The sequence below is a fragment of the Myotis nattereri genome (assembly GCF_964212035.1).
Source record: "Myotis nattereri genome assembly, chromosome: 16".
NCBI classification, from domain to species: Eukaryota; Metazoa; Chordata; class Mammalia; order Chiroptera; family Vespertilionidae; genus Myotis; species Myotis nattereri.
The window spans coordinates 46,919,244-46,940,663 of NC_138091.1; the positions used below are offsets into that span (position 1 = coordinate 46,919,244).

Consider the following 21,420-nt stretch of genomic DNA (forward strand, 5'->3'; position numbering starts at 1 on the left):
GCGCGTGTGTTTCTTGGGAAAGCACATACACAAAGGCGGAGTTTCCCGGTGGCGTGTGGCTGGCTTAGCCGTTTGGTAGTGGCACTTCGGGGGCGTCCCACGCGGGAACGCAGGGCTGGAAAACCAGCGGGCCGCCCGGACAGCCATCGCGGCGGCAGGAGCGACAGTGAATCCGCCCGAATCCCCGTCCGGCTGCGCAAAGGACCGTCAAGACAACAAACAAGGAAGACGGGAGCCTTTAATAAAAAGCCAATGGCAGCGCGCCCAGGGACAGCCAACGGGCACAACAACAACAAAAATACGAAAATTGATCAGAGTCCCCCACAAGACCAGGGTCACTTGGGAAGTCAACGTGGCGGGTAGAGGAGACACCAACCGGGAAGGGAGCGTCGGACTAACGGGGTGCAGAGGCCTGCGGGGGGGGGGGGGGTGGCGGGCGGGGGAAGGAGGGTCCCGCGCTGCCCACCGGGCTGGCCAGGCATCTCGATCCACTCGGACCTTGAGAGGAGGCTGGGCGCGGCGAACGCCCTGACGTTCTGCAGATGCTGCATCGAGTCTGTGTCTTCGCTTTTATCAAAGGACCCCTCCCCCCCTCCCCCAGGTTAAGAACCCGGGGTTCCGACGTGTAGGTGGGAACCGGGAAGGGGTGGTGGCTAGGGGTCCCTCAGTCCGGGCGCCTGCCCCAGCCGGGCCGGGGGCGCGGGGCGAGGCGGTGGGCGATCTGGGGGTGCGTTTAGCCGGCGCCCAGGTTGCAGCTTCAGGGAAGATGGAGACTGAACGCCTGGGGCCCTGGGAGATGGAGGGGGGGGGGCAGGCAGAGATGGGCCCGTGGGGGAGTTGATGGGAAAGAAGAGGGGGCGGTCGCCCTGAAAAGGCGAGTGGCCGGAGGGGAGAACTGGAACTCGAGCGGGAGCCCAGGACGGGGAGGGAGGTGGTGGTGAAGAGAAGGTGGGGGTGGGAGGGAGGGTGGAGGGGGGGGCAGGGGAGGAGGGCAGCAGCGCAGATAATTTCTCACGGCCTAGGGCTGGGCGGAGACCGGACACATACTTGGCGCGCGGTCCTGCTTCCTCCTCTCCTCTCGGTTCCGAGGCAGCGCTCGCGGGCCGAGGGCCGTCGAGGCCAAGGGCGCCCTAAGGTGGCTCAGGATCACCCCAGGGCCCGCCCCCTCTCTGGTCCCCCACCCCCACCCCTCCAGGGTCGGAGCGAGTCCTGCGTCCCCAGCCCAACCAAACCAGCTCCGGGGCAGCTTTCTTCCCCGCGGGGCGGGTCTTGGAGCCCGGAGACACTCCGCCCGGCCCCTGGCCCGAGACCGGGAGGGACGAGGAGGAGCGAGGGAGGTGGCGGGAGGCGACCTAGATAGCGATCCCTCCCCCGTTCCCTGCCCGCCCTCTCCTCGCCGGCCCGGCCCAGCCGAGCCTCCCGTCCCGCCGAGCCCGCAAGGGTTAAGGCGGCCGCAGGTGAGGTGGGCGGGGCTGCGATTTCGGGGAAAAAGGAGCGCGGAGCCCGGGATGAAGGCAGAGCGCGCGGGTGAGTCACGGGCGGAGCTGGCCTCGCTCGCTCGCTCGCTCGCTGGCTCCCGCCCGCCCTCCGCCCCTCCTCCGCCGGCTTGGGTCGCGGCGCCCACTCGCCCTTGGCCGCTGCCCCTCGCCGCTGGAGAGCCTGCCGGCGCACCGGGCCCTGGAGCGCCCGCCCGTAGCGCGTCCGCCAGCCGCGCCCGGAGTCCGAGCGCAGCCGCGAGGTAGGAGCCCGGGTCGGGGCGGCGAGGGGTGCGCGCTCCGGGGTCCTCTCGGAAAGACGCGCCCGGAACGCGCCCCCAGGGCCTCGGGGGAGCAGAATCCGAGGGGCTCAGAGCCCCAGCGGAGAGAAAACTGGGCGGACGGGAGAGACTGGAAACTGGGGAAACGGGAGCGACTGGGACAACCGGAGGACTTGAACCTTAAGGACGGGGAGGAGGGAAGTCCGACCGGCCCCGGAGCGCCGGTGGTCCGAGAGGCAGCGGGGGACGGGGGAGGAGGGTGTCTCTAGCCGCCTGCCCCCGTTGGGGAGCGCGAAGCCGGGAGTGTGCGTCCTGCGGTCTCCCACCCCGAAACCTCGCTGGCAGGCCGTGCATCCCGGCCTTGGGCTGCCTGCCCTGGGTCGGGAGGGGCCACTCAGTGGAGCCTGGGTCGTTAGCCTCCCCACCCTCTCGTCTTTGGGGCCGTTCCCAGGCGCCAAAAGCTATTAGGGTCCCAGGCCTCGCTGCTCCCGCCCAGCCCCTCCTGGGCTGCCCCGCCTGGGCCTGAGGCTCCACTCCTGCAGCTTCACCCGGTTCCTTTCTTGTGGTGAGGCCGCAGGAGCCTGAGTAGGCGCCCCAGCCCCTCTCCCGCTCCCTCTGCCAGACTCCTGCGGCCACCTCCCTGCTCCCAGAGGCAGGGGGTAGTAGGGTCAGCCGAGCCCCGCCGTGGAAAGTCCCTGCCCGAAACCAAAGCGCCTCCTCTGCCAATCAGATACGAACCCCACACCTGGGGCTCCCGAGCCTTAGGGAGAGATGGTGAGAAGAGGGGGACCTTCAAATCACAGATAGATGGTCAAGAAAGGGGTGCAGGTCTTCAGGTTCCCAGTGGTTCAGGGAGAGTGGAGAGACCTGGTTCACAGAGACACATACAGTACATACTTTGTGGGTGTGTGTGTGTTTCAATCCTCACCTGAGGACATTTTTCCATTGCTTTTTTTAGAGAGAGTGGAAGGGAGAGGGAGAGACAGAGAGAGAAACATTGATGTGAGAGAGACACATGGATTGGTTGCCTCCCGCAAGCACCCGAACCAAGGCTGGGGATTGAGCCTGCAACCGAGGTACTTGACCGAAATCAAACCTGGGACCCTTCAGTCCGCAGGTTGACGCCCTATCCACTGAGCCAAACTGGCTAGGGCAATAGCTGTTGATTGAATGAACAAATGAATGTCTTTGTTCAAGTCCCTTCTCCAAATACTGCCTCAGTTTCCTCTTTTTCAAGAGTGTTAGTCTGAGCGGTAGTTCTCAACATTTGGCTGCATATTAGAATTATCCACGGGACTCCTATAAATGATCCATGCCTAGCCTTGGCCAGTGTAGCTCAGTTAGTTGGAGCATCATCCCATACACCAGAAGGTAGAAGGTTCGGTTCCCAGTCAGGGCCCGTGCAGGAGGCAGCTGATCAATCTCTCTCTCTCTCTCTGTCTTCCTTTGAAGTTAATTTTTAAAAATGGTTAAATTAACTTCTTAGTTATTTGAAGTAAAGAACTTACTAGTTATGTTCTTTAAAAAATAAATAAAATAAAAATGACCCACGCCTAGAATACACCCCTTTATTAAAAACCCTTTGGGCAAGTCTTCCTCTTAAATCTGTGATTCTGGTATTCCTGTCGCCCTCTGCTTTCCCCACTCTGACCCTGCATCCCTTAAGGAGTCTTGGCCTTTTGTTGTTTTTTTTATTTTTTCTTTTCTTTTTCGTATTTCCCTTTTTTCTTGTTGTTTTTTAAATATATATATTAAGGATATTGTTATTGATTTCAGAGCGGAAGGGATAGGGAGAGAGAGAAACATCAATGATGAGAGAGAATCATTGACCCGCTGCCTCCTGCACACCCCCTACTGGGGATGGAGCCTGCAACTGGGGATATGCCCTTGACCAGAACGGAACCCGGGACCCAGCAGTCCACAGGCCCAGGCTCTATTCACTGAGCCAAACTGGCCAGGGCAGGAGTGTCATTTTTACCTTCTTGAGCTTGATGGTGAACTCTTCTCTTCCTGACCCCCTTCTCTGGGAAGCCAACCCCTCCCCGCTTCACATCTGGGTCTCCGCTCATGGCAGGAGGGCATGGGTAGCAGCCGGAGAGAGCGGGCTGGCACCAGTGTGGGTCAGGACCGGGGAGGGGGCTTAACTTTCTCTGGTGGCAAGAAGTCCCCCAGAAACTGGCACTGCGCTGAACCCCAGGGAGGTGAGGTCCTCGACCGAGGGAAAGCGTGAGGGCCAGGCAGGGAGCTGGGGAGAATGAGGCTGGGCAGTGAAATGCTCTTCCTCAAGGAACATGCCTCAGAGATAGAATTCAGTTTTGTTTTGTTTTTTTCTTTTCCAAAATCCCAGAATCTGCTTTGGGCTTTGGGAAGTCAGATAACCTCAAGCTTTGAGTTTCAGAAACAGGCCACCTCCCTCTCCCCACCTGTATCCTGAGTTAAAGTGGGAAAGCTGCGATGGGGCTAGCTAGATCCTCCACTTGGGGTGGCGGCAGGTCTGCAGGGGCAGCTGGGGTCCGCCGGTGTGAGCACTGTCCTGTAGGAGTATCCTCCCTACCAGCCTGGGACCAGCCCAACTCCCAGGATAAGCTGGGTCCTCTAGGAGAGATAACGTAGGGGAAGGGAGACTTCCATCATCCTCTGCCCTTGGCCGAGACCTTCACACCCTCAAGTCTTCCTAGTTCTCTCGTAGTTAACTGATCTTGAATCCCCCAACCAGAGGTGCGTTTCTCTTTTTCACCTGGGGGCGTGGAGAGGGAGGGAGGGGCACTTCGCAGGGAGGGGACTAGGTTGGGACTGAAGGTGAGCTGGTGATTTTGCTCACTTCGCCTCTCCTTTGCCTCCTTTAGGTCTCACCTGAGGAGCCCCTGACCGTCCCTGTCCCCCACCGCATCCCGCATCCCGGCAATGCTAACCGCTGTCTGCGGCTCTCTGGGCAGCCAGCACACGGACGCGCCTCACGCCTCCCCTCCGCGCCTCGACCTGCAGCCCCTCCAGACATACCAGGGCCACACGAGCCCGGAGGCGGGGGACTACCCCTCCCCGCTGCAGCCTGGAGAGCTGCAGAGCCTCCCGCTGGGCCCCGAGGTGGACTTCTCGCAGGGCTATGAGCTCCCGGGGGCCTCCTCCCGCGTAACCTGTGAGGACCTGGAAAGCGACAACCCCTTGGCCCCGGGACCCTTTTCCAAGCTCCTGCAGCCAGACATGTCCCACCATTACGAATCGTGGTTCCGGCCGACGCACCCGGGCACCGAGGATGGCTCCTGGTGGGACCTTCATGCGGGGACCACCTGGATGGACCTCCCCCACACGCAGGGCGCGCTGACCTCCCCTGGCCACCCGGGGGCGCTGCAGGCCGGCCTGGGGGGCTACGTCGGAGATCATCAGCTCTGCGCCCCGCCGCCCCACCCACACCCACACCACCTCCTCCCAGCCGCCGGAGGGCAGCACCTCCTGGGGCCTCCCGACGGGGCCAAGGCCTTGGAAGCGGTGGCCCCGGAGTCCCAGGGGCTGGATTCCGGTCTGGACGGGGCGACGCGGCCCAAAGGTTCCCGGCGGTCCGTGCCCCGCAGCTCAGGTCAGACCGTGTGCCGCTGCCCCAACTGCCTGGAGGCGGAGCGACTGGGGGCTCCGTGCGGGCCCGACGGGGGCAAGAAGAAGCATTTGCACAATTGCCACATCCCCGGCTGCGGCAAAGCCTACGCCAAGACGTCGCACCTGAAGGCGCACCTGCGCTGGCACAGCGGCGACCGGCCCTTCGTGTGCAACTGGCTGTTCTGCGGCAAGCGCTTCACGCGCTCCGACGAGCTGCAGCGCCACCTCCAGACCCACACGGGCACCAAGAAGTTCCCCTGCGCCGTCTGCAGCCGCGTCTTCATGCGCAGCGACCACCTGGCCAAGCACATGAAAACCCACGAGGGCGCCAAGGAGGAGGCGGCGGGGGCGGCCGCGGGCGAGGGCAAGGCTGGCGGCGCGGTGGAGCCCCCGGGGGGCAAAGGCAAGCGGGAGGCGGAGGGCGGCGGAGCTCCCTCCAACTGAGCTCCTCCGACCGCCTCCCCGCGGGTCCCCCCGGGCATCAGAAGAGAGCCCCTGGCCTGGTGTCCCGGGGCGGCTTGAGCGAGGAGCAGGTGGTTATTTATTGCGAGGGGTGAAGGCGGTGTGGGGTCGGGCGAGGGGACGCTAGGGGTGTTGTAGTCTCTGGCTGGACAGGACGCGTTTGCCTGTTTGGCTGGCCGGGTGTGTGTGTGGGGGGGGGAGCTGCGTAGGCCCCTCCGTTCTCGGTTTCCTCACGTCCCCCAGCTGGAGGGGTGCGGTGGGGTGTCCCCACCGCGGCTGCAGGGCGGAGGGGGCCGCCGGAGAAGACGGGCATCCCGGGAACCTAGAGGAGTGGGGCCGCCCCTGCGCTGGGGGGACCTGTCCGGACGCGTCCTTAGCGCCTGGGAACCAGGACATAAAAGCGCCTCCGGATCCGCCCTGTGGCCTGGCCCCTTTCATCCCCTCCTAGTTCTCTCCCTAGGGTTTCCGGAGGGAGAGCTGAGATGGGGTAGGGGAGGCTGGGGTCCCCTTCAAGGCGGGGTCTCCATCAGGCGAGGAGGCTGTTGCTGTAAAAATAACTCCTTTGAGGCGCCTCCTTGTTAACCCTCCCAGACCCAGCCTGATGGAGCCATGAAGGAAGGGGGCAGAGGGCCAGAATCGGGACAGCTTCCCAGCCCTGACTGCGGGATGGAGCAGAGAGCCGGATAGAGGTGGGGCGTGGGCAAGGGGGTCCCCTTCTAAGACGAGAGGAAGCAATTGAATGGGGGAATGGAGGAAACAAACTCGGATTCGGTCCTTACTCTGGGTCTTGATGAAAAATAAAGTTCGGTAGTCCACATTCCCCATCCGGTCCCCCGCCCCACCCCATGTGAGCTTTCCAGGCAGCCAGAAGCCCCCGCTCTAGAATTAATGTAGTTCCTCATCCTAGGTTCCCCATCGTCCGCCTTCCCCCCTGGGGATGGAAGGGACAAGGTTACCGGGCTTGTTGGGGTTCCGTGGGGGTGCCCCAGCAGAGGGACCTCCAGCAGTTCCCACTGGGAGTGGAGGGCTCTGTCTGCCCGGCCACCTCCTGCCCGCCCTCCCCTTTCCCTGCCCCGGGGGCGGGAGCCGGGCCCCTCCTGTAGAATGTGTGACGGAGGCTCCCAGTCCTGTCCGTGGGAAGGAGCGGCTCTCCCACTGGAAGGGGCTGCCTTCTGTGATGTCTAGGAAGCTGTCCCCTTTCCTTCTTTAGATGCTAGAAATACCTTCTGGTTGTGATCCCGGAGTGGGGAGAAGGGAGGGAGGAGTCCAGCAGAGGCAAAGGGGAGGGAGCCGACGAGGGAAGAGTGTGGAGCGAGAGGCCTTTCCCAGGCTTGATATGGAGGCTGTAAGGTCCCCTCCCCCCCACCTCCCCTCTTTCCACCCAGAGCCTTTTTGGAGGATTAGTTGTGTATTGATTTTTAAGTTATAAGCAAAGGGTATTTTATTTAATATTAGGGCATGTGTTTGTGCATGTTGTGTGTATGAGTACGTGAGTGTGTACGTGTGTGTGTGTGTGTGTGTGTGCGTGTGTGTGTTTCTCTACTGAGCCTGTGGTCTCCAGCCAAGGGAGACCCTACCTTGTTCACCCCGTCCAAGGTCCTGGGCTTTAGGCCTACCGTGTCTCTTCCTCCCTTGGGGATGCTGGAGCCCGGTCCAAGGAGCTCAAAGGGAAATGGGGCTGGGATCTGGGTGGGAATCTGTGTGTGTGTAGAAGGGAGTCCGTACAAGGGATAGGGCGACTCTCCCAGCGGGACTCATGGCCCTGGGGTAGTTTAAGAAATAATGTTCTTTCTTTCTGTTCCCTCTGATCCCGACCTCCTGCTGACCCCGCCAGAGGTCCCTTTCCTTGCCGAGAGGCTTGGGGGCAGGAGAGAGTTGGCGGTGCCTGCAGGTTGCCTGGCCAGGAGAGAGGGGGAGAAAGGGAGGGCACGTGGGTGTGAGATGCCTTTCTCCTCCACCCATCGAAACCAGCTGCCACCTCCCTGTGCTGCCAGGACAGCTTTCCCCAGCGACCATTCTAAGGGGAACTCCCGAATGAGTGGTGGTGGTGGAGGGGGGACATGGCTGTTCCCCTTGTGGAGGCCCCCAGCTCTAAGGTGTCCCTCTGGTGAGGGCTTTGGTTAGGTTTTCTGTCTGCCCCCTTCTAGGCAGCCCCCTAGAGGAGAAATGTAGGATTTTTTTTCTTTAACTGCTGTGAACCCACTTTGTTGGGGGGGAGGGAGAAGAGGAAGAAACAGCCTGTGTTTTTTATGCCGTAATAAAGTCATCAACCACATCATTGCTTCATTTGTCTTCTCGCCCGTGGTCGGTTTCCTCTTTGACTCCGTGTCCCTCAGCCGTGAGGGCCAGGCTGCTGCAGGGTGGGGTGGACACTGCCCTTTGATCTCGCAGCCCTGGGCAGCCTCACCTCTCCCCCTTTGTTTGGGGCAGAGCTGGGCTGATGGAAGGGTCCGGTCCTGCCCTGGGGGTGGCTGGTTCAGGAGGGAGGAGCTCCCTCTGGGTTGATAGCTCTGCGGACTGTCCCTCCCCGGTGGAACCTGTGCAGATGAGGAAGTTCTAGATGTTTCCTTCCTCCTCCACACACAAGCCCCCTCTTTCCCCTCCCCTGCCAAGAACGCGGCTGGTTCCCTGCCTTCCCAGAGACCGCCAGCCTCTTGGCACCCTCACCCCACATGGGGGTGTGTGTGTCAGTCGGTCCTTCTGGCTGTGAGGGAGGTGGGGGTGACTGACAGCGATTTCTTCACCCAGGATGATCCCTATCAGGAACAAGGCGATGAAAGGCAGCCAAGATATCTGATGGGCTCCCGCCCAGCTGGAAGGTATGAGGGAAAGGCTCCTGCTGCAACTCCCAGATAGAGACCTGCCAGTTACACAACTACTCTGTGCACAATGAGCCCTCGCCGGACCCACGGGGCGCCTTCGGATATGCAGAACTGCCCATCTGTGCACACTTTCCCAGGCTGCCCCATGCCTGGCATGTCCTTGGTGCCTAATGAATGTCAAATGAGTATAAAACCTCAACTCCAGAGCCCCAAAGCCAGGAAGGTGGATGAAGGATCAGTTTTGGGCTCCAAGGGGGCAGATAGATGATTGTGTTCTTTTTAAAAATATATATATTTTTTATTGTTTTCAGAGAAGAAGGCAGAGGGAGGGAGAGAGAATGAACCATCAATGATGAGAACGAATCACTGATCGGCTGCCTCCTGCACACCCCACACTGAGGATCCAGCCCTCAATCCGGGCATATGCCCTGACTGGGGATTGAATCGTGACCTCCTAGTTCATAGGTTGATAACTCAACCACTGAGCCACACCGGCTGGACAGATTATTGTGTTTTTTTCACCTTCCCATCCTCTTTTTTTTTTTGCCAAAATTATTCTTTTTTTTTATCTAGTGGGATTTCTATTTCCCCTGCTCTAACCCTAATCCAATTTTTCAGAACTAAATCTGGTACCCAGGTTGGCCCATCCTATCACAGGTTTGGGTCTGGGCTCACAAAATCCACCTTGTGGTGGGGCACCAGAATGATTTGGGGGTCAGACAGGAAACAACACTGGTATTGGGGGGTGGGGGCAAAAGTTTGTTCCCATCTGCTGCTGCGTTAGACGTCTGGGAGGACAAGAAACAGGTGTGTTTTCCTGTCACCTCATGCCCACCCCACTCCTTGGGTGCTCTTTGGTCCTCCTGGTTCTGGGGGAGTTAGACCCCAGGAACCTGGTGAGTCCTCTCCTGTCCCCCCAGCGCTGTCCCCGCTGTCCCCGGGGACAGGAGGGCAGCTCTGGGGCCGGCTGGGCCTGTCTGGGCAGGGCTGGCTGCCCCTCCTCCAGGTGCAGCTCCTCCCGCTGACCTGCATTCTTAGCGGGGGCCTTTGGTGGGGCTCTGACGCTCCCTCGGCTCGTTTGCCTTGACAGCAATGCTGCCTGGCTGGCCTGGCCCCCTTGATGGAGCCCAAGGCTGGCCACCTCTGACCCCTCAGGTCAGGGGCCCCTGGCAGGACGATCCCGGAGGAGCTGGGAGGGACGGAAATCAGAACATCTGGACTGACCCTCTGGGCGACTTCTCTGAGCCGCCATCTCCTCTCCTAGGACGTGGGAGTGGAATTCCGAGGTGGGTGAGTGAAATCTGGAATGGAAAGTGACAGCAGCAGGCAGCCTGGGAACTGCCGCCTGGGGCTGTGCTGCGCCGGCTCCGCCTCTCCTCCTGCCTGTGCCTGCCCCCTAGCGGGAGGCTGGGGAAGTGCAGGCGGTGAACCAGCTTTCTGGCTGGCCGCTTGGGCGCTCCTGTTAGCCCACAGCCTTGAAGTTTGTTTCTGGAATGCCACGCAATGGCAACCTTACCACCCCTCCCTGACGCTGCACCCGAAGCAGCCTTCACCTCCACGTCAGCCCAGGAAACCTGGCTGCTCGGCGTCCTGTCCTAGCAGTGTAGGTTTGGAAAGAATCTCAGGAACCAAACAGTCCTGCTGTTCCCAATCAGTAGACTATTCGGATCACCCGTGGACTTTTTCAAGATACCGCGATTTCCTCCCCCAAACCCGACCCAGGTATGCCCCTGGGGGCTGTATTAGAGCAGCACTTCTCAGACTTCATACCTGAAGTCTGGGGAACATGCAGCTTCTGATTCAGTAGGTCTGAGGTGGGGCCCAAGACTCGACAATTTTCACAAGCTGTCAGATGATGCTGATGCTGGCAGTCTGCCGACACTTTGATAGCAGAGAATTAAAGTGTCGTGTTGTGCAGTGGGAAATGTGTGGCTGAAAAATAGCCACCCTGGCTGGGTAGCTCAGTTGGTTGGAGTGTCATCCTGATACACCAAGGTTGCAGGTTCAATCCCCAGTTAGGACACAAACAAAAGTCAATGAATGAATGAATAAGTGGAACAGCAAATCGATGTTTCTCTCTCCCCCTTCCTCTCTCTAATATCCATAAATAAATAAAAATGAAAAAATTAACCCTCCCTCTCTCCACCTGTGGTTGGGAACCACGGAGGCCCTGGCAAGATAAGAGACCTGCCCAAAGAGACCCCACAAAAGCAAGATCAGATGCCAGTCTGCAGAGTTCCAGGTGATGCTCCTCCCTACTCCAGCCCAGCTTCTAGACCACTCTTCTGTTCAAGTGGCAGTCCCTTCCTGACAGTGAAGCTCATCTTCCTGGAGACACAGGCATCTTCTTGGGATACCTGAAGGCATTTAGGAAACATCTCAGGTTTCAGGCCCCCCACAGCCTTATCTGCCAGGTCTCCTCCAGCCATCACCAAGCACGCCTGCCTCCAGCCTGCCTCCGGGCAAAGCCTCAGCCTCTGCCTTCATTCCCACTCTAGGAGTGACCGATGGAGCAGCAGCCCTGATTGTGTGGCTGGTGGATGTGGGAGAAATAGACCATCTGTAGTGTCTCCCCCATTCCTGAAGGACTTCACAGAGCAAAATGGCGTGAGATGCATTCGCTTAAATGCTGGATATGATGGAGATCGCTTATAGAGGAAAATGACCCAGCAAGCAGAACACTCGAGACTTCTCCTGTTTCAGCTTCACTATGTGTAAAGAGACCATAACTTTGGAGTAGCAATTTCCAATTTTCTTTCAAATCACTTGTTGGGGGGGGGGGCGCAGAATCAGCCTTTGGGGGGGTTGGGGGGGTTTTATGTATAGGTGCCCTTCAAAAAGGCGTTAACTTATGTGTTCCCTACATCTCCTGGCCGAGCCATTCTTAAAAACAAAAACAAACAAACAAAAAAACCCTTTTCACCCTGCCCGCAGGTCTCAGTGGTTAAGCCTCAACCTGTGAACCAGGAGGTCATGGTTTGATTCCTGGTTTGATTCTCAGGGCACATGCCCTCAGGAGGCAACCGATCAATGATTCTCTCTCATCATTGATGTTTCTATCTCTCTCTCCCTCTTCCTTCCTCTCTGAAATCAATAAAAATGTTTAAAACATAAAAAAATACTTTTTCCTTCTTTAAAAAAGAATTTTTTTTTCAGAGAAAGGAAGGGAGATCAGCTGGCTTCTGCATGTCCCCCACCGGGGATGGAGCCCACAACCTGGGCATGTGCCCTGACCGGAAATTGATCCAATGACTTCTCAGTGCATGGGACAAAGCTCAACCAACTGAGCCACATCAGCCAGGGACTGACCATTCTTACAGATCTTACTGGGGAGGCGGGTGGGCCACCAGCCTGGGATTGTGTCTTCGGAATTCAAACCAGGTCACAAGTTCTTTAATTCCAGATGCCCCAGCAGTCCCAGCTTTCTAATAAACCCGCCCGGCTTTTCTTTCCTCTCTTTTCACGTGGCTCCTTTCCGCTCCCAGCTCCTGCTCCCCACGGTGACCCTATTGGAGTTGCGCGCTGATTCTCAGCTTTTTCCTGCTTGAAAGCTGCGGGCGGGGCAGGGCAGGCAGCCAAGCCCGGCTAGGGAGGCGGCTCTTCTCCAAGAAGCGGTGCTAGCGCGCCCCCTGGTGGAAGACCGAGGAACTGCAGGTGCTCGGTTCCAGCTCCGCCCCGGGGGGCAAGGCCTTCCAGGTCACCTGGGAACCTCGGTCCAACGGGCAGACCTGACCCTAAATGGAGGCACTGGCTCCCGGAACTAAGCTGGGGATCTAGCAGGGAGAGAGGGTGAGGAGCACATGACTGGGAAGCCAGAAGGGGTGGACAGAAGAGGGCTGTGGGACACTTGGAGAGGCGCAGGGCCACCAGGGAGATGGGCCAGGACTCTCAGAAGGGCAGGGCCCGAGGAGCGCGCTGGCCTGCCGATTCCTGAGCCTGGAGCTGGGGCGAGAGCGGGTGCCTCCGGGTCACATTGCACATGGACTGTGCGCGGGGTGCGGGGTGTCCAGAACCCGACTGCACTGCCTTCCCTGGGTGTCTGTTTTCACGTGTGGGGAGAGGGGCTCCCTAGCACTGATTCCAGGCTGGGATAGTGGAGACACGAGGGACACACTCGTCTCCCCCTCTCCCCAGATGGCATCGTGGAGCCCTGACGCCCCATGTTCCTGTGACTGCTTTGTCGCGGCGCCCCCGGCCTCGGCCATCCCAGCTGTCATCTTTGCCAAGAACTCAGACCGACCCCGGGATGAGGTGCAGGAGGTGGTGTTTGTCCCGGCGGGCACTCATGCCCCTGGCAGCCGGCTCCAGGTGGGTTAGGCCTCTGGGGTGCCGGGTGGTGGCGGAGGTAGGTCTTTTTCTAAGTCAAGACCTTTCTCCTCTCTGCTCCCACACTTGGGAGGCCTCCAGATGTGGAAAGAGCATGAGCTTCACACCTACCAGCCTGGACTTAGCCTATTGCTTAACCTCTGTCGTCCTCCATGCCTCCTCTGTAAAATGGGAATAATCAGGCCTTCCGCTAAGGCAGTGGTTCTCAACCTCCCTAATGCCGCGACCCTTTAATACAGCTCCTCATGTCGTGGTGACCCCCAACCATAAAATTATTTTCGTTGCTACTTCATCACTGTAATGTTGCTACTGTTATGAATTGTCATGTAAATATCTGATATGCAGGATGGTCTTAGGCGACCCCTGTGAAAGGGTCGTTTGACCGCCAAAGGGGTCGTGACCCCAAGGTTGAGAACCGCTGCTCTAAGGGCTGTGGAAGGTGACTGCCACTTGGTAGGAACCTTCCCCTTTCTGATCCGACTCTCCCCCCCCCCCCCCCCCCCGCCTCCCGCCTGCAGTGCACCTACATCGAGGTGGAGCAAGTGGCCAAGACCCACGCTGTGATCCTAAGCCGCCCTTCCTGGCTGTGGGGGGCGGAGATGGGCGCCAACGAGCATGGCGTCTGCATTGGCAACGAGGCCGTGTGGACCAAGGAGCCAGTTGCGGAGGGGGAGGCCCTGCTGGGCATGGATCTACTCAGGTGAGGCCCCTGCCCTTCCTCGTCCCCTCAGCACACCAGAAGTCTGGGGGCCGAGGACTGGCCCCGGCCTTCCTCCCCTCCTCCAAGCCTGGTCCACAAAGGGCCCCTTCCTTTCTGCGTCACCACCAGGCCGCCGCCCTGCCCCTCTCTCCCCGGCCCCATCTCCACAGTCTGGTTGGAGGCTCTCCCAGGTGGCCACCTCTGGGCCTCCTCTGGCCCAGAATCAATAGAGGCTTAATGTCTTTCTAATGAAATCTCATCCCGATTTATTAACCCAGTGAAAGCGGAGCAGCTCTGGTTGAAGAGGTGGTGGGCTCAGGGCACTTCTCTGAGACTGTGTGTTGGGCCTTTGCGCGGCCCTGCAGAGACAGCCTGACAAAGACCGGCATCGCTGCAGTGTTGGCAGGTTTTCTAGGGGACTCGGGCCTGACACCAAACCTCCCTGGGCCTCTTCTGTCCCCTGGAGCTCCCGCCACCAGCCACGGTGCCCCATCACCCTCCTGTCCCCTGGAGCTCCCGCCACCAGCCACGGTGCCCCATCACCCTCCTGTCCCCCCCGACCTCTTTCTGTGCCAGGCTGGCTTTAGAACGCAGCAGCTCAGCCCAGGAGGCCGTGCACGTGATCACAGGCTTGCTGGAGCGCTACGGGCAGGGGGGCAGCTGCCGGGAGGACCCCACGCCATTCTGCTACCACAACACCTTCCTGCTGGCTGACAGAACCGAGGCCTGGGTGCTGGAGACGGCGGGGCGGCTGTGGGCCGCACAGAGGATCCAGGGTGAGGGGCCGGTGCTGGGGCCTGCCTTTTGCCAGCCTTGGGAGGGGGTGGGAGCGGTGGTGGCTGCAGGGAAGGGCCAATCCAGGTGCAAGCCTCTCGGGTGGTGGGGCCATCCAGAGAGATGGAAAATGAGCCCCGTGGGAGAACCTATCCTCCCCCTTCACGGGGTGAAGTCCTCTTGTGCTCCAGCCTGCTGCTTCCTCCGAGGAGCCTTCCTGGACTCCCTGATGGCCAGGTTTCCCCCTTATATCAGGTTTCCCTCTGGCTGATCTGGGGAGGCTGTCTCTTCATCACACTCCCCACAGACGGCAGACTCAGAGTTCTTTCTGTGATTGTCCCGTCTCCCTCTTCAGCACTGTGTTCTCAGCACCCCGCCGAGTGCCTGGCACAGAGTAGGACTCAGTGATGGCGAACCTGTGACTCGTGTGTTAGAGGTGACACGCGAACTCATTTTTTTGGTTGATTTTTCTTTGTTAAATGGCATTTAAATATATAAAATAAATACCAAAAATATAAGTCTTTGTTTTACTATGGTTGCAAAGATCAAAAAATGTCTATATGTGACACGGCACCAGAGTTAAGTTAGGGTTTTTCAAAATGCTGACACGCCGAGCTCAACAGGTTCGCCATCGCTGCAGTAGATGCTCAGTCATGAAGGTCCCCCCCCCCCCCCTTCTCCTCCGCAGAGGGCGCCCGCAACATCTCCAACCAGCTGAGCATCGGCACCGACATCTCAGCCGAACACCCGGCGCTTCGGGCCCACGCCCAGGCCCAGGGCTGGTGGGGCGGCCGGGGCCCCTTCGACTTCGCGCAGGTCTTCTCGCTGCCGCAGCAGCCGGTGCGCATGGAGGCGGCCAAGGCCCGCTTCCGGGCCGGGCGGGAGCTGCTGCAGCAGCTGCAAGGTCAGCGGGTGACGGGGGTGAAGGGGTGACAGGGTGAAGGGGTGACGGGGTGAAGGGGTGACGGGGGTGAAGGGGTGACAGGGTGAAGGGGTGACGGGGGTGAAGGGGTGACGGGGGTGAAGGGGTGATGGGGGTGAAGGGGTGACGGGGGTGAAGGGGTGACGGGGGTGAAGGGGTGATGGGGGTGAAGGGGTGAGGGGGGTGAAGGGGTGAGGGGGGTGAAGGGGTGACGGGGGTGAAGGGGTGAGGGGGGTGAAGGGGTGACGGGGGTGAAGGGGTGAGGGGGGTGAAGGGGTGACAGGGTGAAGGGGTGACAGGGTGAAGGGGTGACAGGGTGAAGGGGTGACGGGGGTGAAGGGGTGACAGGGTGAAGGGGTGACAGGGTGAAGGGGTGAGGGGGGTGAAGGGGTGAGGGGGGTGAAGGGGTGACGGGGGTGAAGGGGTGACAGGGTGAAGGGGTGACAGGGTGAAGGGGTGAGGGGGGTGAAGGGGTGACAGGGTGAAGGGGTGACGGGGGTGAAGGGGTGACAGGGTGAAGGGGTGACAGGGTGAAGGGGTGAGGGGGGTGAAGGGATGACAGGGTGAAGGGGTGACGGGGGTGAAGGGGTGACGGCCAGGAGGGCCGCGGCGCTGCCAGCCTCTCCCCCGTCCCGTCCCCGTAGCTTTGGGGGCCCCTGACCCTGTCCCGCTTGGCAGGGGGCATCACGGCCGAGGCGATGATGGGCGTCCTCAGGGACAAGCAGGGGGGCATCTGCATGGACTCCGGGGGCTTCCGCACCACGGCCAGCATGGTGTCCGTCCTGCCCCGGGACCCCGCGCAGCCCTGCGTGCACTTCCTCACGGCCACGCCAGACCCTTCCAGGTGCGGGGCGGGCTGGGGGCGGAGGCGGAGTGTGCGGGGCCGGGTTCGCGGGGACGTGGCCGCCCTCCATCCCTCCGTCTGCGCCCCCTCAGGTCCGTGTTCAAACCTTTCATCTTCGGGGCGGGGGCGGCCCAGGCCCCCCAGGTGCGGTCCCCCACCTTTGGAGCACAGGACCCCGCTCGGGCCGCGCCCCGCTTCCAGACTCGGGTGGATCGCCGGCACGCTCTCTACCGTGGACACCAGGAGGCCCTGGGGCTGATGGAGCGGGAGCAGGTGACCCCCGGGGAGCAGGGCCTCCTGGGGGGACCACTCACGGCCCCCACGCCCCGCTGGGTTCTGGGAATATGGGGGGGCCGGGCTGGGAGTGGAGAGGCTCCAGGCTGGGAGAGGGCTCTCTCCCTTCAGAGCCAGCTGCCCAGGAGCAGTCGGGTCCTTTGTCCCTTCCTCCCGCTGTGAGACCAAAGACGACATGTCCCCCGTCATGGGGGGCGAAGCCTGCGCGGGGACTCATCTCTGCCTCTCCCGGCAGGACCTGGGGCAGCAGCTGCGGCAGAAGCAGCGGGATCTGGAGCAGGAAGGCCTGGAGGCTGTGAGGGGGCTGCTGACCGGGGCGGGGGCCCCAGCCCCCCAGGAGCTGGGTGGCCTCTTCCAGGCCTTTGTGGAGCGGGAGAGCCAGGTGTACGCCTGAGCGCCACAGCTCCTCCTGGCCTGGCGTGGGGCGCGGGGCTGGGGGGGGGGGGGGGCTGGACCCCGGGGCAGTGGGATCCGAGCAGGTCCTTCACGCCCCTTGTTCTGAGTGGCTGGCTCAGCCTCGTCTTCATAAACATGTTTTATTTCTTATGTGTTTTGCTGATTTTCCCTCGAGCTGCCCCCAGTGACGTGAACACATTCAGGGCCTGGAGACACTTTATTGGGACAGGCTCCCACCACAGGGGGGCTCTGGGAGGGGGTCTCCCCTTGTTCTCGCCCAGCCCTCCTTCCCATGGCTTCACTGACAGCCCAGGGCTGTACTTCACTTCTTGATTCTCCTGGTCATGGTTGTGCTGGGGGCCCCAGCCAGGGCGGCCTTGGGGGCTGCAGCTGCTCTGACCCCCCTCCTTGCCTGCACGGTGCTTTGGGGGCCCCTGGAAACCAGGGGGCACAGCTTCTTGGTGGCAGAGGAGGCTTGTGGCAAGGAGGCAGGCTCCGGGGGTGGCTCCTTCCCCTGCCGGGGGGCGGCAGCAGAGGGGCAGTCCCCAGCCATGGGCCTCCCCGGCAGCTGGGGCAGCTCCGTGAGGACCGGCTGGGTCTCTAGCCTCAGCTGGTGCTCCGCCTGGGCTGCCTGCTGCCTGTGCGCCTTGTGCCTGCTCATGTCCTGCTCCAGCTCCTGGAGGAAGCCTGTGAGGGCCAGGACGGGGTGTTGGATGGAGCCGGGGCTCAGCAGGAAGGCCTCGGGCTGAGGGAGCTGGTCTCTGGCTGATCTGAGCAAACTGCCATTCCCAACCGGGAGGAGCCTGAGGCTGGGGGCGGGGGGGGGGGGGCGGTCACCTGTGTGCCCAGGCTGACATCTGGCCCTGGCTGTACTGTCCTCTGGCCCAGATGCTGAGCTGGGCCTGGGGCTACTTTCCCAGACCCCCCCGCCCCCAGGGCAGGGGTGAGCTCTGGGGAGGGTGCAAGTCTTGGGAAGCAGGGTCACCTCGCTCTGCACGGAACGGGCCACTCAGCTCTGGGAATTCTTCATCCGAGGCTTTGTCCTCCTCATCCGAGTTCCAGCGCTCCGACACGGGCTGCCTGTCCAGGTCCATGAGCAGGGGCAGGGCTCCTGTCACCAGCTTCCTGCAGGGCAGCAGGCAGAGGCTATGCTGGAGGGCACCCCTGCGTGTGGAGCCTGGGACACTGCGCACAGAGAAACAGCACCCACACCGGGTAGGATGGTGGCTCAGGAGCAGGAAGTCCCCAGATTGCTAAGGGCTGGTTTTCTGTGGAGTGATGGGGGTGAAAGGGAAAAGGGGGCCGACTTGAGCTGGGGCGGGGGAGGAGAAGGGACCATGGGCCAGACTCCAGATGTGCAGGCTGAGAGGGAGCCCACATGGAGTTAGTAGGGGGAGCTCAGCCATCACCCCTTTCTTCTCACCTTCAGTTCCCCTCACCTGTAGCCATCCTGGTTGGTGCAGCTGTTCCCAATCAGGTTGAGGATGAGAAGGCTCTGGGGGAATTCATCTGCTCGAACCAAAGTGGGGGAATGAGGTTCTCATACCCACCTTCCAGCCCAAAGCCACTGCCTCTCTGCACAGCCCGACCCCTGGAGGCTGTGCAGTTAATGCAGGCAGAGGGAGATGGGGCAGGGAGGAGGGAGGGGCCCGCGTAGGGCTTATTTCATCCCCGCACGGGACTTATTTCATGAGCCAGGGTGAGGGCATCCTACCCAGCTCCAGTTTTGCTATCAAGTTCTCCGAAAGGTCCAGAAACTGGAGGTATGGGAGGTCACGGAGGTTCTCCACCTGCCGGATTCGGTTTCCTGCCAGAGACAGGAAGCTGCAGGGGAAGGGAGGGGTTCAGAGAAAGAGCTGAATTACAGAACAGCTGCAGGAGAGGAAGAGGGCCTGAGGTGCTCCGGCTCCAGGCTAGGCAGCCGGATGACAAGTGGGGACACATGGCCTTTTGGGGTGAGGGAAACAGAGCTAGGCTTGCTGTGTCCTCAGCTGACAAGAAGCCAGGCTTGGAGAGATCTGAGCCAGTTCTTTGGGGATGTTCCCAGGTTTCCTCCCCTTCACCCCCCCTTCTTTGTTCCCCACCCCACCCCCACCTGAGCCCTGGCACCCCATACCGTAAGGAGGGGACACAGGCCAGGTTCTCAATTCGCTGGATCTTATTCTGCAGGAAGAAACCAAGGTGGGGAACCAGCCTGAGGTCAGCTGGGTGAGGGACCCTTTAAAGGGACACAACCCCAGGACCATGTTGACTCTTGCAACTGGAGATCTGGCAACTGGGAACGCTGATGACCCCATCACTGAGCTGTCTGTCACAACCTTGGGATGACTTGCTTTCTCCGGGTGGATGGTTCAGGGTGTAAATTTGGGGCTGGCTACAATTGATTAACGTATACCCTGCTCACCCCACAACCAAAGAGTGACCTGGAAATCAGAGAAGGAAACCAGGGGGACTCGGGGAAATGGAAAGGGTCTTGGTGGGGGCTTGCATGTATGAAGAGAGCAATGAACACATATTACTTTGATTGGCATGGTTTCTGTGGGGCAAGGTTCAGGGAGCTGGATATATTCAATCTGGGGGAGGCTGAAGGTCAACCTCCCCCCACCTCCCCCCAGCCTTCAAGTTTCTGAAGGACACAGAGGAATCTTCTTGGCTCCTTCCTCTTCTTCAAAACAGAAAAAGAGCTTGAGCTATATAACATGAGAGGTTTAGGGTAGACACCGAGAGGAACTGGAGCAGGAGAAGTGTCTGACAAAAAAAAAAAAAAAAAACACGGATTCAAGAACACACTCAAGATCTCTTTTGGGAGGACTGGTCTTTGAATCCAGGAGACTGCTTCATCTGGGAACCGTTTCAGTGAAGGTCTGCCTGCCTGAACTGCAGGGAGTGGGCAAGGCGACCTGGCTGGCTCCTTTCAGATTAAACGGACCTGGCCCACAGGAAGCAAGTGGAGAGGAAGGAGGGGGGGCAAGCAGTTACCGCTTGCAGATAGAGGCTGTGAAGGTTCTGGAGGCCCTCTAGATTCTTGATAGTGGTGATCCCCTCCCGGTCCAGGCGGACAGTCTGTAGTTCAGCAATCGTGTGGAACCTGGGAGAACAGTCAGCGGGGTGGTGTAACAGAGAGACACTTCTGTGGTCTCTTAGCAGGGAAGATGGGGGGGGGCGGGGAATAGATTTTTAAGGAGGAGTGGATGGCTAAGTGACATATGAGTAGGAATTAGCCAAGAAGGTGAGAAGGGGGTGAAGAGAAAGCATTTCAAACAGAAGGAATGGTATGTGCTTATTCAGCCTTTCTCAAACTTGAATGTGCCCGTAAATCCCCTGGGGGACTTGTTAAAAATGCAGATTCTCATTCAGTAGGCCTGGGGTAGGGCGGAGATTTTTCATTTCTAACAAGCGCCCAGGTGATGTGAGTGCGGCTGCCCCCTTCCTCTCTCCCCAGCACCAGACCACTCTTAGTAGTAAGGCACTGAGGTGTGAGAACATGGGGTCTTCGAGGAATTGCACACCTGTAGAGAGTGGCAAGAAAGAAGGCTGGATGGGCAGCAGAGGTCAATTCATGCTAAGGTGTTTAGATTTTATTTTGGAAGATTATATCATGGAGGTACTGATCAGAATTCTCGTTTAAAAGGATCACTTTGGCAACAGTAGGGGGAGCCTGGACTGGGGTCATGGGAGACTAATTAGGAGTTTGAGAGGTGATGACAGCTTTACCTAAGGCAGTTGAGTGGGAAAGAAATAGAATGATTCTGAAGGAGAGGAAATCAATTGGACATTAACCACTGATTGAATGTGTGGAGTAAGAGAGGGACAGAGATTAGCTGACAAGTCAGTACAGCTCAAGGGACTGGTCATCCCTGGGATTTCAATACTATTCCAGCACCCTTCTCTCTCCCTGCACTCACATCTTCTCTGACAGATCCTCATCCTCGGGGAAGGTCAAGTTCCGCTTAGTGATAAGGGCTTCAGTAATGCACACTTCCCCTTTCTCTGGACTCTCGGCAAGCTGAGCTGTGAAAAGATCCGTTCAATTGTTACAATTCCTTATTCTCGGAGGCCTGACCCTACTGTTATCCAACTGTTCTACCTGCCACCCATCTCCCGACTCACCTCCAGGCATGATCTAAAGGCTGCTGGCCTGGGGCGGATTGGAACGGAGAGCAGAGTTTGGATGGCCCTCGGGGATGGCGAGATCCAGGGTGGTATGGAGAGAGAGAAGCTCAGGGACTTGGGGGACAAGGGAAAGGGGTTGATTCAGGACAAATTACTTAAGTGGGACAGAAGACAAAAGTAAATCGAAGTGGAGGGTCTGGAGTTTGCGGGGTGTAGAGGGGTTTTACTGGCCGAAATCTCTGGGAGGTTAGTGCGTGCGGATGCAGAGAGCGGTTCAGCCGTTTACCGTTGTTGCTAGGAGACCGACGCCAGGTCGAGCGTGGCGGGTGGGGAGAGGGGGGAGGGCTCGCGGCGCATGCGGATGACTGCTCCAACCGGCGGATCCTCCCACGGCTTCCGGCCCCAGGTATCCCACAATCC

At 59.7% G+C, this 21,420-nt stretch overlaps 3 protein-coding genes across 4 annotated transcripts; 2 read left to right on the forward strand and 1 right to left on the reverse strand.

Annotated features, from left to right (window-relative positions):
• Positions 1–4,660: 4,660 nt before the first annotated feature.
• SP6 (Sp6 transcription factor) lies at positions 4,661–5,791 on the forward strand (the record flags this gene model as incomplete). The annotated part of the gene is made up of 1 exon (XM_081110584.1): positions 4,661–5,791. One exon carries the CDS (start codon positions 4,661–4,663, stop codon positions 5,789–5,791), a length of 1,131 nt encoding a protein of 376 aa, XP_080966710.1.
• Positions 5,792–12,347: 6,556 nt separating this feature from the next.
• Positions 12,348–17,036, forward strand: SCRN2 (secernin 2). 2 transcript variants are annotated; one of them, XM_081108898.1, is made up of 8 exons: positions 12,348–12,420; positions 12,766–12,939; positions 13,476–13,657; positions 14,234–14,433; positions 15,120–15,335; positions 16,032–16,197; positions 16,290–16,470; positions 16,727–17,036. In XM_081108898.1, the coding sequence occupies exons 2-8, from the start codon at positions 12,766–12,768 to the stop codon at positions 16,883–16,885; spliced, it is 1,278 nt and encodes a 425-aa protein (XP_080965024.1). In that variant the 5' UTR covers positions 12,348–12,420; the 3' UTR covers positions 16,886–17,036. The 2 variants fall into 2 exon arrangements, with proteins under 2 accessions (XP_080965024.1, XP_080965025.1); XM_081108899.1 differs by having other exon boundaries at positions 16,333–16,470.
• LRRC46 (leucine rich repeat containing 46) lies at positions 17,011–21,297 on the reverse strand. The gene is made up of 8 exons (XM_081108900.1): positions 20,998–21,297; positions 20,793–20,898; positions 19,867–19,975; positions 19,004–19,050; positions 18,602–18,711; positions 18,327–18,396; positions 17,873–18,012; positions 17,011–17,574 (listed from the first exon to the last, which is right to left on the reverse strand). The coding sequence occupies exons 1-8, from the start codon at positions 21,005–21,007 to the stop codon at positions 17,210–17,212; spliced, it is 957 nt and encodes a 318-aa protein (XP_080965026.1). The 5' UTR covers positions 21,008–21,297; the 3' UTR covers positions 17,011–17,209.
• Between the last annotated feature and the right edge of the window lie 123 nt (positions 21,298–21,420).

Coding starts and splice junctions, on each gene's coding strand:
- SCRN2 (XM_081108898.1), top strand. CDS start 12,766: ATGGCATCGTGGAGCCCTGACGCCCCATGTTCCTGTGACTGCTTTGTC. Junction 14,434..15,119: donor GGCCGCACAGAGGATCCAGG/GTGAGGGGCCGG, acceptor TCTCCTCCGCAG/AGGGCGCCCGCAACATCTCC. Junction 16,198..16,289: donor GCCACGCCAGACCCTTCCAG/GTGCGGGGCGGG, acceptor GCGCCCCCTCAG/GTCCGTGTTCAAACCTTTCA.
- LRRC46 (XM_081108900.1), bottom strand. Junction 18,712..19,003: donor GCCTGTGTCCCCTCCTTACG/GTATGGGGTGCC, acceptor CTTCCCCTGCAG/CTTCCTGTCTCTGGCAGGAA. Junction 17,575..17,872: donor CCCGTTCCGTGCAGAGCGAG/GTGACCCTGCTT, acceptor TGGCCCTCACAG/GCTTCCTCCAGGAGCTGGAG.